At 35.6% G+C, this 17,842-nt stretch overlaps 1 protein-coding gene and 2 pseudogenes across 1 annotated transcript in view; 1 reads left to right on the top strand and 2 right to left on the bottom strand.

The window, feature by feature from the left end:
• Positions 1 to 7,983: 7,983 nt before the first annotated feature.
• On the top strand, positions 7,984 to 9,891 carry LOC136068296 (L-type lectin-domain containing receptor kinase S.4-like; annotated as a pseudogene).
• Positions 9,892 to 13,577: 3,686 nt separating this feature from the next.
• Positions 13,578 to 15,485, bottom strand: LOC112032287 (L-type lectin-domain containing receptor kinase S.4-like; annotated as a pseudogene).
• Positions 15,486 to 17,298: 1,813 nt separating this feature from the next.
• The window catches only part of LOC112005073 (L-type lectin-domain containing receptor kinase S.4), a 6,116-nt gene continuing 5,572 nt past the window's right edge, over positions 17,299 to 17,842 (bottom strand). The window contains 1 exon segment of the mRNA XM_065775220.1: positions 17,299 to 17,527. Within this exon segment, the coding sequence (XP_065631292.1) occupies positions 17,299 to 17,527 (229 nt within the window).

Below are 17,842 nucleotides of genomic sequence, written 5' to 3'. Positions count from 1 at the left end.
AAAAAAAAAAAAAAAAAAAAAAAAAAAAAAAAACTTTTAGAACAAAGACGAAAGACAAACAACACCAAGAACACTTAGAATTTTGAACTTACTTCTTCGTACTGTGATCTCGTGTGCAAGAGCTTCTTCAGACGGGTTAGGACCAAGTCCCCACTTGGCAAGTCGTCTGAGTGTAACTAAGGAATGTAAGTCCCTGTCTGAGTGTAGACGAGCCCTCTGGACGCGGTCACGGTGGAATTTGCTGAGGGAAGGTCGTCCAACGGCTAAAAGAAAATAAATAAAAGTTAGGCATAAAAAATAATAATAATATATAAAAAAAAAAAAAAAAAAAAAAAAAAAAAAAAAGGGAGACAAAGACTTTACCCTCTGGACGAAGGTTCCCTAAATCCCCAGTATAAGGACCAAATGTATCCCGGCCAACGTCCGCAGGGCTGCCAGCCCAAAAGCCAGAGACGAAGAAAAACTTCGTCTTCCATTTCCTATCAGACGAGGCCAAGGACTTGATCAATCTACAATCACTATCCCTGGCTGTGAACTGATAGAAGCCAAGGGATTGATGAATTTCTGAAGGTTTGTAACATAAGAGGAATTCGTCCACGGTGAGAGGACGGTCCCCTCCAAATACTTCCCTCCACAAAATTTGCATGGAGATAATCAACCTCCACGCATTGGGGTTAAACTAACATACTCCTAAACCTAACCTACATAGTAGTTCTCTGATAAAGGAATTTAATGGAAATCTTAGGCCCCCCAAAAGATAGGCCTTATAGACGCCTATCCCAAAACGAGGGTCACAACACCATTCTCCACGGACTGGCAATCTGGAATTAAGCTCGTTCGGGATTTGGTACCACGTCCTAAGATTGTTCAACCTTTGCTCATCTGTCTTAGAAGGAATATCTACAGCGCAACTAATAACAGTGGTCTGCTCGTCTGAAGCATTAGGAGGAATGTTGGACGAGGTACCTTCCCGGGACCCTGAGGCCTTCCGAAGTTGATCTTGAACAACTTCCAAAGGAATCCCAGGGACGCCAGAAATGTACTCGTCTGAAGAATTCCCCCCACTGCTATCACTAGTACTACAAGAATTATTAGAGCTACTCTCGTCGTAATACTCGTCTATCTCTTTCTCTACACTATCACTAGACGAGGAGATAATTGTTGCTGACATTTTCTTTGAAAAGAAAAATTGAAGAAACCTACAAGACGAAGGAGGAAAGAATACCTGTTTCTAAGACGGATGAAGGCTATAGACGCGTGAAAACTCCTAGACGAGGCTCTAGACGAGGAATGTCAAAGGCAGAAAATTCTAGAAATGTGAAGGGCACAGGAGATATTCAACTATTTATAGGATGTTGACCTGGGCATTTGAAACGATGTCACCAATACAAGAGTGACACGTGGCGCCTATCTCGAAAAAATGAATCGACGAGACTAATTGCCAATAAGATGCTAACACGTGGCATATTTACTTATCTTACATTAGCTATAAACATCCAAGAACGAATTAACAACTCACCCCATTAGTTGAACAACCCATATGGACAGGGGGCAACTGATGGGGAGGCAAAAAATATCCAACTCCCAAGTCGTCCACACGCCTCGTCCAAGAAATGGGGAAGGAAAAAGGTAGCTCAGGTCGTCTACAAAATCTCATCCCTGAAAAAAGATGGAGCCTTCGCCAACTGAGTCAACATTCATCCTTGCCTCTGTCATCCTGAGGAACAAAGATGAGGCATTGTAAAAATGTCTCGTCTGTCCTTAATGACGGACGAGCCAGGCATTATGACAGCATCTCGTCTTTTATAAAGGTAAAACGGATGGGATGAGGCGTTGCGTCTGTTCTCAACGGATGCAATATTCCATCAACCGTTCTACAGTAAATAATCAGTTATGGAATCTAAGTATTGTAACTGCCGTGGCGGTTGTAGCGGTTACTCCCGAAACCCGCAATGACTGGAGAAGTTACAAGGTAACCGCTTTTGCCGAACACTATATAAAGGGCTCGTTGGCAGAGAAGCGAGGTATGAAAACATTCTGAAAAATTCTTGATAGTACTTTCTTTCTTTCGACGACTAGCAAAAAGATTAACTTTGCCATCGGAAGACCCTGGGCCGGCACCCATTGGTCTCCTCTGATCTTATTTTGTTTTCCAGGATTCTCTTCGAGATCAAGACCCGGAGATCTTCAGCCCACTGATTTCTGTGGGAATATCAAGTAAGTGTTGCATCCCTATCTCCCGAATTGAGGCTACTCACAATGATCATGTTTCACAACCTCTACCCTTTATCAAGCACTGGGTACATGAATCTCGGTCGGGCTTTATTCCTTCATAACCTGATCAATGATGAAAAGATTGATATTTGCTCTCATATCTTCCACATCTTGAGCAAAACTGCTGAGAGGACTGCTTCAAGGAACTACCTTCCTTTCTACCACCTTATCTCAAGAATTTGAAGCTCAAAGGCGTGCATCTTTCGGAAGATAAGTACCCATACCCACAACCAAGTCCAATCAACATCCACACTCTCAATGCTAGCATCGATCACACTCAAAAGAGAGCCAAGCAAGAGAGTCATGCTCCTCATGGTAGTTCAAGCTCTAGCTGACATACCTATGATGAAAAGATGGACAAAATTATGTCATCTATCCAAGAGATCAACATTAAGCTATCCGAACTTGCAACCATCATGCACTCCCAACACATTCGCTTTGACACAACGTTCATATTTCTCCAGACTCGATTGGACCAAATTCAAGGGAAGCTAAAGGAAGATGAAAACTAGCTATTCTTTGACAAAAAAAAAGGGAGATGGTTAATAATAGGGGGAGTGTAATGATAGAGGGAGAAAAAGCTAAACTGAAGGGGAGCATTGGAGATCAAGACCAAAAGAGCAAGCAAAGCCTAACATTAGATATTATGTTTCATGTTTATATTTACATTGCTTTCTTTTAAAGCTTTTAAGTACTTTGGTATAAATCTTTCAGTTTAATTTTAGTACTTTGTATACGTATTCTTGCTTTGTAGCATTTTTAAGTACTTTTAGATTTTATTGCATTATCTTTAGTAATACACACTTGTGCCCTTATGGGATCTTATATCCTTGATGCAAATACTTTTTGTATTTAGCATTGGTTGTGTGTTGGACATGCAATTGAGTTTTACGTTGCTCTTAATTGCATTGCGTGTCCGGATGATCATTTACTAGTTAAATGATTATTGTATTCATCTTGTAATGACTGCTCTTGTTTAATCAAGTTAAGCTTCATAGTCTATATCTTGTTTATAACCTTGATCGCATTTTACTTGCTTACATACGTACCGTGAATTCAACTTGTCATAAGTTTAATAAAAGTTTTGTTTGCATGCGAGTGTTTCAGGTTACAAGTGTATAACTGCAAGTGCTTCATAGTTTCTAGATTAGGTGTGAGTGAGTTTTACCACTGTTCCAAAGCTCACGTTTAAGTCTAGAGTTTGTTTTAAGGGTTTTGTCACGGAATAGTCAAAGGGGGAGATTGTAAAGTTGTGATTTACAACTATTTTGTGTTGGCTTTAATTCCATGCCAAATTTGATTGTAATTTTGTTCAATCTTATGTACCCTATATTGTATATGGGATTTCATTGTATGGGTTGTGTGTGGGAGAGAGTGTGAAGACTCAAGACAGAATTGAAGATCAAAGGAGTTTTTGTGGGTAGCTCACGAGAAGACTTCCCGCGAAGTGAAGCCATGTACTTAGCACATGACTGGAATGCAAAGAGTCATGACAGACAATGACAGCTGGTTTTCGTAAGTATTTCACGGGTAAGGCCTTCCTACGAAATACCCACGAAACATTCTATTTTGCTATTTTGTCATATTTGATACACTATGCCTTTCCCCCACATAATTTATATGCCCACATACTGAGAGGAGTGCTTTCAGAGAGAAAACACTAGCCATAATCCTTAAGAGTGAGAGATTGTCATAACCACAATCCTTTACACAATCCAAAGTGGTTTCCTCAACTCTTACCCCTCCATATCCAAATTCTTGAGAGGTTGATAGCCCAAACACTTATCACGCCCATCTTGAGTGTAAAGTGAGGTTTTGGTGCAGCTAGGAAGCATTGGAAAAAGTCATATGTTTGGTGGATGCAATTGAGCTGAATTACATGATCAGAAGAGTTAGAGAACATAAGGCTTCGTCAAGTCAGTTGGTAGAAATAGCTTGCAGGGCTCAAGTACATGGGGTAGACTAAGCTTGGAGGGTCTTTCGATATTCATGTACTCCAACTTATTCTCTAATGGATCAATTTACCGCTTGGAGAGCTGCAAAGAGGTTTTTTGTCGAGTGCTTCGATTTCCTCTTTGATAACACGTCTCGGTATTATCTAGTGTTTACATTCTTCTTCTCTACTCTTTTAGCTTTCATTTTATTGACTGCTGATGAATATGGCTTAGAGTAGTTTCTTGTTTGTTTGCTCGCATCTACTCTATTCCACACTTAATCTAAGTTAGAGTAAAATCTATCGAGACATATTTTTTAATTTGAAGGTCTAAACAGCTCTTATATTTTCACACATATTCAAGCTTTCACTTATAACAAGTACCAAAGTCTTGGTTTATTTATCGAGTTAAAGACATGGCTAAATAAAACAAATCATGACTAGACTTGGGTTAAGAAAATGTGACCTTTAACAAACTGATTTTAATGTCTTTATGTATTTAAATTAATCTCTTGCTTTGGTTGTTATTTGTTAGTATAATTTCTTATGAAAATTACAGTTGCTCACAATGGTTTATATCAATATAAAAAAAAATTAAAAATATATTTACTTTAAATCTTGCTCCCCTAAACTAAAATTCTGGTTTCGCCGCTGACTGGTTACAAAGATTAGCCAATTGAGAGCTTGAATCTCTTTAAAGAGAACGAGTACCGCGTCTCAGTTCAAATAGTATTGTGTATTTTTATCTCAAATAAATAATATTCTAGAATATTTATTCAATTTTTCTTTGTTTTATTTCCATTATTATTGTGTATGCATCAACAAAAAGTAATTCTTAACAAGTACCAAAGTCTTGGTTTATTTATCGGGTTGAAGATTTGGCTAAATAAATAAAAAAATCATGACTAGATTTGGGTTATGAAAATGTGACCTTCAACAATCTAATTTTAGTGTCTTTATGTATTTAAATTAATCTCTTGCTTTGGTCGTTATTTGTTAGTATAATTATTTATGAAAATTACAGTTGCTCACTGTGGACGACTAAATTTCTCGGTTCGAAATTAGTCAAACAAGTAAAATAGTTTCAAAAACGTGAATTTTGTATTAATAATTGTGTGGTACAATTCTCTATGATTACAAAAGAGTGATCCTCTAATTAGGTCTCCTTGAAAGTTTTGTTGGTTGGAATTATGGTAATGTGATTTTGATTTGAACACAAGATTTCCTTCAATTTGGTTGAAGAATGGATCGAAAATCTTTGAAACAGAATTACAATGATTCTCTGGCTATGAGCTTGTTAAAAATCCTTTATTCTTCATGTTCTTCATGTGTTCTTCGTGTTCTTCATGTGTTCTTTATCTTCATAGATTTGTGGTGAAAGTTCTTCGAGGCTTTAGAGGCTTGAATCCGTAGAGCTTCACTGATTTGTGGTTTGTTGGGTTTCTGGAGACTTTTGAGCTTGATTCCAGTGGACTTTGAGATCTAGGCAGGTAGTTTGGATGATTCTGCTTCGAATGTTCTTTGTATTTGAAGGTTGAAGTTCTTGAAGTTGCTGAAGGCTTCAGGGCTTAATTCCAACAGAGCTTCTGGACTTCTAAACTCAAGATGTCTTCTATGATGCTGCTTGTGCTTCAGATGGCTTGGAGTCCTCCAATTTGTCTCAGGAAGACTTCTATTTATAGGAGTTTTAGGGTGGATGAGCGACAAATGGCAAAGTTTGATTGGTGACACATGTCACAGTCTGATTAGCCCACTTATGTCATCGCTTACACGTGCAAATTATGTCATCGCTTACACATGCGAGGTTGCTTATGTCATCACTTACACATGCGAGGTTGCTTATGTCATCGCTTACACGAGCTGATGCGTGATTGGTTCTTGCATGACACTTAGCAAATTTCTGTTGGCTTCTGAATAGTGATAGTAAAACCTAGTAGCAGTATGTGGCACTTCGTAATTGGCTGTATTTTGTAAACTTGGTAGTATGATGTGTCAGTTTGTGATAGGTCGGGAATTTTCCCTCTCTACACTCACAATGGTTTATATCGATATAAAAAAAAATTTTAAAAATATATTTACTTTAAATCTTGCTCCCCTCAACTAAAATTCTGGTTTCGCCACTAACCGGTTACAAAGATTGGCCAATCAAAAGCTTGAATCTCCTTAAAGAGAACGAGTGTCGTCCCTCAGTCCAAATAGTTTTGTGTATATTTATCTCAAATAAATAATATTCAGAAATATTTATTCAATTTCTCTTTGTGTTATTTTTATTATTATTGTGTATGCACCAACAAAAAGTAATTCTTTGTGCTCAGATCTTATATTTTAATGTATAGATTTGTATAGATTTATGTAATATGTCAGCTGACTTTTTGAAGATTTTCCAACAAGAAATAATTCTGTGTTCAGATCTTATATTTTAATTGACTTCAATAAAAAAAAAATATATATATATATATCTTATATTTTTTATTTTTCCAGACAAATAATGATTCTGTAAATAAAATAATAATATTTTAATTGACTTCAATAAAAAAAAAATATATATATATATATCTTATATTTTTTATTTTTCCAGACAAATAATGATTCTGTAAATAAAATAATAATAAAATAAAATAAAATAGTGGCTATGCAAATGTGCTTGACTGCTTAGCAGGCATTGGAGTATCGGGTCTTGTAGCATCTCATTGGCTTGAAGACTTAAAAAAAATAGTGGCTATGCAAATGTGCTTGACTGCTTGGCAGTCATCGGGGTATCGGGTCTTGTAGCATCTCATTGGCTTGAATACTTATAACAAGTACCTAAGTCTTGGTTTATTTATTGGGTTAAAGACTTGGCTAAATAATAAAAAGTCTTGACTTGACTTGGGTTAAGAAAATGTAACCTTCAACAATGTCATCTCTTAGAGTCTCAGTTGACAATTCAGTCAACTCAATTGTCACATGATTCTTGAATTGCCCCAACATCTTGTTTTTCTTTAATTTCACAATTGTATTCATTCCACGCACCTTGTTACACACAAAGGTAAAAAAAGAAATGTGTGTACGTTCGTGTATAACAAAATGTGTGTAAAAGGATTTACTCATTGGATTCTTGATCAATCGAACTTCTAATTTTACAATCTATGTATTGTCTGATAAATATACAACATTCCAGAGACTTACATATCTAGTAGGATTGAGTTGAAAACCAAGCAGAAATCCTAAGTTGAGCAGTGAACACATGGTTAGTTCCATCTCTATCAGATTATATGGTATTTCAACAATCAATCTTGATGCAACACCGGTTTGTGATATTAGGTGGACCTCACTAATTAGAAATTTGGGTAATAAATTGACAGAGCTCGGTAATCGCGGACAGAATAAAGATGAAAAATGGATAACTTTGGTCCAACACTCTAAAGTAAACCATAGCAAAATCATTTTAAATGCTTATAAAAACAAGTTTGTCCTAGCGGGCGTGTAGTGGTGTGTGGAATTACAAATTGTGGTTAAAATTGTTTGAAGGCAACACACATACCAAACAAACCAAAATCTCTCTCTCTCTTTGAAGTCAGACCACTTCAAACATGCCCTTGCTTGGTCACAACCCAACATACCAAACTAACCACTCTCTCTCTCTCTCTCTCTCTCTCTCTTTCCATTCTTCAACCAACTAAAGAACAAAATGTGACAAAGCAAAAAATTTCAAATATTTTCACAACTTTAACTCACCCACTGCCCATCACACCTGGACACCCTCTAGTTCACACAGCTTAATTCTGTTCACCGCCATGGCAGAAAGACTCAAACTTTTCTTCTGGGTTTTCATTGTTCTACTCCCAAACCCAGCAAAATCTCAACTTGATGAGCTATTCTTCAATGGGTTCAAAGGTGTACATGTAGCTAGCAACTTGAGCTTAAATGGTGCTGCACAGATCCAAGAAAATGGTGTACTTCAGCTAACAAACAAAACGCAGAGACTACTAGGCCATGCCTTTTACTCAAATCCAATCCAATTCAAGAACTCCACTGATGGCAAAGCTTTTTCCTTTTCAACTTCCTTTGCTTTCGCTATGGTCCCCGAGTATCCTGAGCTTGGAGGCCATGGCCTTGCTTTCACAATCTCTCCCACCAAAGAGATTCCAGGGGCTCTACCAAGTCAGTATCTTGGTCTGCTCAACAACACCAATCTTGGCAACTTCACCAACCACATATTTGCGGTCGAATTTGACACTGTCCAAGACTTTGAGTTCAAGGACATCAATGACAACCACGTTGGCATTGATATCAACAGCTTAGTATCCAACAAATCTGCCCCGGCTGCTTATTTTGATGGTACTAATAGTTCGATCCAAGTTCTCAATTTGAAGAGTGGTCAGGTAACTCAGGCTTGGATAGAATATGATTCTCAAAGTAATCAATTAGATGTGGAACTTTCACCTTCATCTACTAAACCAAGGTCTACACTTTTGTCTTTTCACGTAGACCTCTCACTAATTCTTCAAGAATCTATGTATGTTGGTTTTTCTTCTTCAACTGGTTTGCTCTCTAGCTCTCACTATATAATGGGTTGGAGCTTTAAGGTGAATGGAGAAGCTAAATCTTTGTCTTTGGATCAACTCCCTTCACTCCCAGCAGGGTCTAAAAGAAACAATAACACAGGCGTAATTGTTGGTGTTTCTGTTTCAGCTGCATTAGTAATAATTTTGGTGAGTGGTTTGGCTTTTAACCTCGTCAGGAAAATCAAGAAAGCTGATGTGATTGAGGCCTGGGAGCTTGATATTGGTCCACACAGATTTTCTTACAAGGAGCTGGAGAAAGCAACAAGGGGTTTTAGTGACAAGGAGCTACTTGGGTTTGGTGGGTTTGGTCGAGTTTATAAAGGGACACTGTCAAATTCAAACACCCAAGTTGCAGTTAAGCGGATTTCGCATGAATCAAAACAGGGTTTGCAAGAATTCATATCAGAAATTGCTAGTATTGGTCGGCTTCAACATAGAAATTTGGTTCAATTATTTGGATGGTGTCGGCGAGGAGCAAATTCGTTACTTGTTTATGACTTTATGCCTAATGGAAGCTTGGACAAGTACATATTTGATGAGCCTAAAACAATTCTGAGCTGGCAGCAGAGGTTTAATATCATCAAAGATGTGGCCTCAGGGCTTTTATATTTACATGAAGAGTGGAAACAAACTGTGATTCACAGGGACATCAAGGCAGGGAATGTTTTATTAGATTCTGAGCTAAATGCACGGCTTAGTGACTTTGGTCTTGCTAAACTATACGAGCGTGGCACCAATCCAAGCACTACAAGGGTTGTGGGCACACTGGGTTATCTAGCCCCTGAGCTCACACGCACAGGCAAGCCTACAAAAAGCACAGATGTCTTTGCATTTGGCGCTTTGTTGCTAGAAGTGGTATGTGGTAGAAGACCTATTGAGCTTAAAGCATTGCCTGAGGAGCTCATGTTGGTGGATTAGGTGTGGGAGAAGTGGAGACTAGGAGCAATATTTGAAGTTGTGGATTCAAGATTGGAAGGTGAGTTTGATGAGCTTGAAGCTGTTGTGTTGCTCAAACTAGGCTTGATGTGTTCCAACAATGAGCCTAAGGCACGCCCCACAATGAGGCAAGTGGTAAGGTACTTGGATGGAGAGCTACCACTGCCTGAGGCTGTGGAAGCACCACAGGGAGGGACCTAGGTGACAGTGGCTTTTTAAATTTTCCATTAAACTCATCATGGACCCCACGCGTTGAGTCAGTGTGATAAATTTTTTAGGTTGGTTTCATTAAGTTTATCTTTTGCAAAAATTGGACTAATTTAATAAAGAGTAATATATTTTATAATCATATTTTCATTCATTATAGTTTCATTTATTATAGGAACAATCACAAATGTAATATATATAATTTTTATCGAACCAAAATGAAAACAACGAAATTTTTTACAGGAATTCAAAGGGTAAGTCAACAAAAAATATTCATTTTTTAATAAAAGTTATTTATAACATTTTGTGTATCATTAAAAAGTATGTAGAATTTAGAAATTATTCTTTTAATTTTAAACAAACTTTCTCAAACCCAATTTTTTCTACCCTACAATCCAAAACACCGAAAACCGTATCTCAAAAAATTAATAAAACTCAACAAAACTACAATTTAAAATAAAAGAAAAAGGGAAAAATAAAACTCACATCAAAATCAAACTCCTTCGGAATATGTAAAACATATTAAATGTGATGCAATCAAGCCAAATATCCAATGCATAATCAAATTCAAATTTTTAATAAGGCTTTGAAGTCAGAAAATAGAAATAGGTGGCTGATCTCAAGCACATGGTGATTGTAACAATCCAAAACACCGAAAACCGTATCTCAAAAATTAATAAAACTCAACAAAACTACAATTTAAAATAAAAGAAAAATGGAAAAATAAAACTCACATCAAAATCAAACTCCTTCCGAATATGTAAAACATATTAAATGTGATGCAATCAAGCCAAATATCCAATGCATAATCAAATTCAAATTTTTAATAAGGCTTTGAAGTCAGAAAATAGAAATAGGTGGCTGATCTCAAGCAAAAGTACTAATTATATACATGGTGATTGTAACTCTTTTCCTTAATAATATATAAATAAATGAATAAATAGAAAACCAAGTACAATTCCAAAGGGGGAAAAAGTAGAGGAAAATTTTTGACAAAAAGAAGAAGAAATATTGTGTAAATATTGTCATAATCTAATCCAACACGTGAATAATGAATAGATAAATAAATAATTTTAAACACAAAATTGAATTTATTTTCTTAAAAATCTCAAAAATACACTAATGAGATGAGGAAGATGAAGAGCAATATAAAATATTCGTAAATACTTTTAAAAATTATTCAAGTATCTAGGAACATCATATAACAAGGACATAATAACAATTTGATGCTAATTTGTTAATATTGTAAAACCAATATATTTATATATTTAATATTGTCAAAAAAATTAAAGGTAAAAAATTAATAAGAAAAAAAATAATAATGTGATGGATGAAGTGGCTCAAAAGGAACGTAGTAATAATAAATGTTATGCTTTTGTTTTTAGATATATATATATATATATATAGATTTTCACTATATTCGACGTACAACTTATTTTCGTAGTTTTGTTGTTTTCAATCTGGTTTTTTTTGTTTATATGTTTTATTTTTTATTTTTTGTTTTGGGGGGGGGGGGGTGAGATGAGATGGAGGGGGTGAGGCTTGTATATATTCCTTGGAATGGAAGTCCTTGGTCGGGGTTGTAGATTTTCAAACTTTTCAATGTTGATCTACATACATTCTATAAATATAACCTTTCAATGTTTAATTTTTTATGAGGTGGCTTCTTCTCTATACAACCAATCCAGAAATTAGCCTATTATCCGACCAACTCTACTTTACTCTCCCCTCAATCCAAATAAGCCATAATTTTGAAAATTTAAAGGAGATTTGAGGTTTTGTTGGTATTTGGAGGGCCACAAGCAAAGTAATGGCTTGATGGGTTTTTTTTTTTTTTTTTTTACCAAATTTAATTTTTTAGGTTATTTTCTTTTACTGATTTAATATACTTTTTACTAGATTAATTCAAAATTTTGGCCCCAAATCTAAATTTTGAGAGAACAAATTCAAAATTTGAAGGACAGTGAGATTTTGTTTGTTTTAATTAATTTTATTTTTATTATCGAATATAGTGAAAATCTATATATATATATATATATATCTAAAAACAAAAGCATAACATTTATTATTACTACGTTCCTTTTGAGCCACTTCATCCATCACATTATTATTTTTTTTCTTATTAATTTTTTACCTTTAATTTTTTTGACAATATTAAATATATAAATATATTGGTTTTACAATATTAACAAATTAGCATCAAATTGTTATTATGTCCTTGTTATATGATGTTCCTAGATACTTGAATAATTTTTAAAAGTATTTACGAATATTTTATATTGCTCTTCATCTTCCTCATCTCATTAGTGTATTTTTGAGATTTTTAAGAAAATAAATTCAATTTTGTGTTTAAAATTATTTATTTATCTATTCATTATTCACGTGTTGGATTAGATTATGACAATATTTACACAATATTTCTTCTTCTTTTTGTCAAAAATTTTCCTCTACTTTTTCCCCCTTTGGAATTGTACTTGGTTTTCTATTTATTCATTTATTTATATATTATTAAGGAAAAGAGTTACAATCACCATGTATATAATTAGTACTTTTGCTTGAGATCAGCCACCTATTTCTATTTTCTGACTTCAAAGCCTTATTAAAAATTTGAATTTGATTATGCATTGGATATTTGGCTTGATTGCATCACATTTAATATGTTTTACATATTCGGAAGGAGTTTGATTTTGATGTGAGTTTTATTTTTCCATTTTTCTTTTATTTTAAATTGTAGTTTTGTTGAGTTTTATTAATTTTTGAGATACGGTTTTCGGTGTTTTGGATTGTTACAATCACCATGTGCTTGAGATCAGCCACCTATTTCTATTTTCTGACTTCAAAGCCTTATTAAAAATTTGAATTTGATTATGCATTGGATATTTGGCTTGATTGCATCACATTTAATATGTTTTACATATTCCGAAGGAGTTTGATTTTGATGTGAGTTTTATTTTTCCATTTTTCTTTTATTTTAAATTGTAGTTTTGTTGAGTTTTATTAATTTTTGAGATACGGTTTTCGGTGTTTTGGATTGTTACAATCACCATGTGCTTGAGATCAGCCACCTATTTCTATTTTCTGACTTCAAAGCCTTATTAAAAATTTGAATTTGATTATGCATTGGATATTTGGCTTGATTGCATCACATTTAATATGTTTTACATATTCCGAAGGAGTTTGATTTTGATGTGAGTTTTATTTTTCCCTTTTTCTTTTATTTTAAATTGTAGTTTTGTTGAGTTTTATTAATTTTTTGAGATACGGTTTTCGGTGTTTTGGATTGTAGGGTAGAAAAAATTGGGTTTGAGAAAGTTTGTTTAAAATTAAAAGAATAATTTCTAAATTCTACATACTTTTTAATGATACACAAAATGTTATAAATAACTTTTATTAAAAAATGAATATTTTTTGTTGACTTACCCTTTGAATTCCTGTAAAAAATTTCGTTGTTTTCATTTTGGTTCGATAAAAATTATATATATTACATTTGTGATTGTTCCTATAATAAATGAAACTATAATGAATGAAAATATGATTATAAAATATATTACTCTTTATTAAATTAGTCCAATTTTTGCAAAAGATAAACTTAATGAAACCAACCTAAAAAATTTATCACACTGACTCAACGCGTGGGGTCCATGATGAGTTTAATGGAAAATTTAAAAAGCCACTGTCACCTAGGTCCCTCCCTGTGGTGCTTCCACAGCCTCAGGCAGTGGTAGCTCTCCATCCAAGTACCTTACCACTTGCCTCATTGTGGGGCGTGCCTTAGGCTCATTGTTGGAACACATCAAGCCTAGTTTGAGCAACACAACAGCTTCAAGCTCATCAAACTCACCTTCCAATCTTGAATCCACAACTTCAAATATTGCTCCTAGTCTCCACTTCTCCCACACCTAATCCACCAACATGAGCTCCTCAGGCAATGCTTTAAGCTCAATAGGTCTTCTACCACATACCACTTCTAGCAACAAAGCGCCAAATGCAAAGACATCTGTGCTTTTTGTAGGCTTGCCTGTGCGTGTGAGCTCAGGGGCTAGATAACCCAGTGTGCCCACAACCCTTGTAGTGCTTGGATTGGTGCCACGCTCGTATAGTTTAGCAAGACCAAAGTCACTAAGCCGTGCATTTAGCTCAGAATCTAATAAAACATTCCCTGCCTTGATGTCCCTGTGAATCACAGTTTGTTTCCACTCTTCATGTAAATATAAAAGCCCTGAGGCCACATCTTTGATGATATTAAACCTCTGCTGCCAGCTCAGAATTGTTTTAGGCTCATCAAATATGTACTTGTCCAAGCTTCCATTAGGCATAAAGTCATAAACAAGTAACAAATTTGCTCCTCGCCGACACCATCCAAATAATTGAACCAAATTTCTATGTTGAAGCCGACCAATACTAGCAATTTCTGATATGAATTCTTGCAAACCCTGTTTTGATTCATGCGAAATCCGCTTAACTGCAACTTGGGTGTTTGAATTTGACAGTGTCCCTTTATAAACTCGACCAAACCCACCAAACCCAAGTAGCTCCTTGTCACTAAAACCCCTTGTTGCTTTCTCCAGCTCCTTGTAAGAAAATCTGTGTGGACCAATATCAAGCTCCCAGGCCTCAATCACATCAGCTTTCTTGATTTTCCTGACGAGGTTAAAAGCCAAACCACTCACCAAAATTATTACTAATGCAGCTGAAACAGAAACACCAACAATTACGCCTGTGTTATTGTTTCTTTTAGACCCTGCTGGGAGTGAAGGGAGTTGATCCAAAGACAAAGATTTAGCTTCTCCATTCACCTTAAAGCTCCAACCCATTATATAGTGAGAGCTAGAGAGCAAACCAGTTGAAGAAGAAAAACCAACATACATAGATTCTTGAAGAATTAGTGAGAGGTCTACGTGAAAAGACAAAAGTGTAGACCTTGGTTTAGTAGATGAAGGTGAAAGTTCCACATCTAATTGATTACTTTGAGAATCATATTCTATCCAAGCCTGAGTTACCTGACCACTCTTCAAATTGAGAACTTGGATCGAACTATTAGTACCATCAAAATAAGCAGCCGGGGCAGATTTGTTGGATACTAAGCTGTTGATATCAATGCCAACGTGGTTGTCATTGATGTCCTTGAACTCAAAGTCTTGGACAGTGTCAAATTCGACCGCAAATATGTGGTTGGTGAAGTTGCCAAGATTGGTGTTGTTGAGCAGACCAAGATACTGACTTGGTAGAGCCCCTGGAATCTCTTTGGTGGGAGAGATTGTGAAAGCAAGGCCATGGCCTCCAAGCTCAGGATACTCGGGGACCATAGCGAAAGCAAAGGAAGTTGAAAAGGAAAAAGCTTTGCCATCAGTGGAGTTCTTGAATTGGATTGGATTTGAGTAAAAGGCATGGCCTAGTAGTCTCTGCGTTTTGTTTGTTAGCTGAAGTACACCATTTTCTTGGATCTGTGCAGCACCATTTAAGCTCAAGTTGCTAGCTACATGTACACCTTTGAACCCATTGAAGAATAGCTCATCAAGTTGAGATTTTGCTGGGTTTGGGAGTAGAACAATGAAAACCCAGAAGAAAAGTTTGAGTCTTTCTGCCATGGCGGTGAACAGAATTAAGCTGTGTGAACTAGAGGGTGTCCAGGTGTGATGGGCAGTGGGTGAGTTAAAGTTGTGAAAATATTTGAAATTTTTTGCTTTGTCACATTTTGTTCTTTAGTTGGTTGAAGAATGGAAAGAGAGAGAGAGAGAGAGAGAGAGTGGTTAGTTTGGTATGTTGGGTTGTGACCAAGCAAGGGCATGTTTGAAGTGGTCTGACTTCAAAGAGAGAGAGAGATTTTGGTTTGTTTGGTATGTGTGTTGCCTTCAAACAATTTTAACCACAATTTGTAATTCCACACACCACTACACGCCCGCTAGGACAAACTTGTTTTTATAAGCATTTAAAATGATTTTGCTATGGTTTACTTTAGAGTGTTGGACCAAAGTTATCCATTTTTCATCTTTATTCTGTCCGCGATTACCGAGCTCTGTCAATTTATTACCCAAATTTCTAATTAGTGAGGTCCACCTAATATCACAAACCGGTGTTGCATCAAGATTGATTGTTGAAATACCATATAATCTGATAGAGATGGAACTAACCATGTGTTCACTGCTCAACTTAGGATTTCTGCTTGGTTTTCAACTCAATCCTACTAGATATGTAAGTCTCTGGAATGTTGTATATTTATCAGACAATACATAGATTGTAAAATTAGAAGTTCGATTGATCAAGAATCCAATGAGTAAATCCTTTTACACACATTTTGTTATACACGAACGTACACACATTTCTTTTTTTACCTTTGTGTGTAACAAGGTGCGTGGAATGAATACAATTGTGAAATTAAAGAAAAACAAGATGTTGGGGCAATTCAAGAATCATGTGACAATTGAGTTGACTGAATTGTCAACTGAGACTCTAAGAGATGACATTGTTGAAGGTTACATTTTCTTAACCCAAGTCAAGTCAAGACTTTTTATTATTTAGCCAAGTCTTTAACCCAATAAATAAACCAAGACTTAGGTACTTGTTATAAGTATTCAAGCCAATGAGATGCTACAAGACCCGATACCCCGATGACTGCCAAGCAGTCAAGCACATTTGCATAGCCACTATTTTTTTTAAGTCTTCAAGCCAATGAGATGCTACAAGACCCGATACTCCAATGCCTGCTAAGCAGTCAAGCACATTTGCATAGCCACTATTTTATTTTATTTTATTATTATTTTATTTACAGAATCATTATTTGTCTGGAAAAATAAAAAATATAAGATATATATATATATATATATTTTTTTTATTGAAGTCAATTAAAATATAAGATCTGAACACAGAATTATTTCTTGTTGGAAAATCTTCAAAAAGTCAGCTGACATATTACATAAATCTATACAAATCTATACATTAAAATATAAGATCTGAGCACAAAGAATTACTTTTTGTTGGTGCATACACAATAATAATAAAAATAACACAAAGAGAAATTGAATAAATATTTCTGAATATTATTTATTTGAGATAAATATACACAAAACTATTTGGACTGAGGTACGACACTCGTTCTCTTTAAGGAGATTCAAGCTTTTGATTGGCCAATCTTTGTAACCGGTTAGTGGCGAAACCAGAATTTTAGTTGAGGGGAGCAAGATTTAAAGTAAATATATTTTTAAATTTTTTTTTTATATCGATATAAACCATTGTGAGTGTAGAGAGGGAAAATTCCCGACCTATCACAAACTGACACATCATACTACTAAGTTTACAAAATACAGCCAATTACGAAGTGCCACATACTGCTACTAGGTTTTACTATCACTATTCAGAAGCCAACAGAAATTTGCTAAGTGTCATGCAAGAACCAATCACGCATCAGCTCGTGTAAGCGATGACATAAGCAACCTCGCATGTGTAAGTGATGACATAAGCAACCTCGCATGTGTAAGCGATGACATAATTTGCACGTGTAAGCGATGACATAAGTGGGCTAATCAGACTGTGACATGTGTCACCAATCAAACTTTGCCATGTGTCGCTCATCCACCCTAAAACTCCTATAAATAGAAGTCTTCCTGAGACAAATTGGAGGACTCCAAGCCATCTGAAGCACAAGCAGCATCATAGAAGACATCTTGAGTTTAGAAGTCCAGAAGCTCTGTTGGAATTAAGCCCTGAAGCCTTCAGCAACTTCAAGAACTTCAACCTTCAAATACAAAGAACATTCGAAGCAGAATCATCCAAACTACCTGCCTAGATCTCAAAGTCCACTGGAATCAAGCTCAAAAGTCTCCAGAAACCCAACAAACCACAAATCAGTGAAGCTCTACGGATTCAAGCCTCTAAAGCCTCGAAGAACTTTCACCACAAATCTATGAAGATAAAGAACACATGAAGAACACGAAGAACACATGAAGAA

This window comes from Quercus suber, unplaced genomic scaffold, assembly GCF_002906115.3.
Source record: "Quercus suber isolate HL8 unplaced genomic scaffold, Cork oak 2.0 scaffold_107, whole genome shotgun sequence".
Classification (NCBI taxonomy): Eukaryota; Viridiplantae; Streptophyta; class Magnoliopsida; order Fagales; family Fagaceae; genus Quercus; species Quercus suber.
This window is presented reverse-complemented; position numbering and strand designations above follow the sequence as displayed.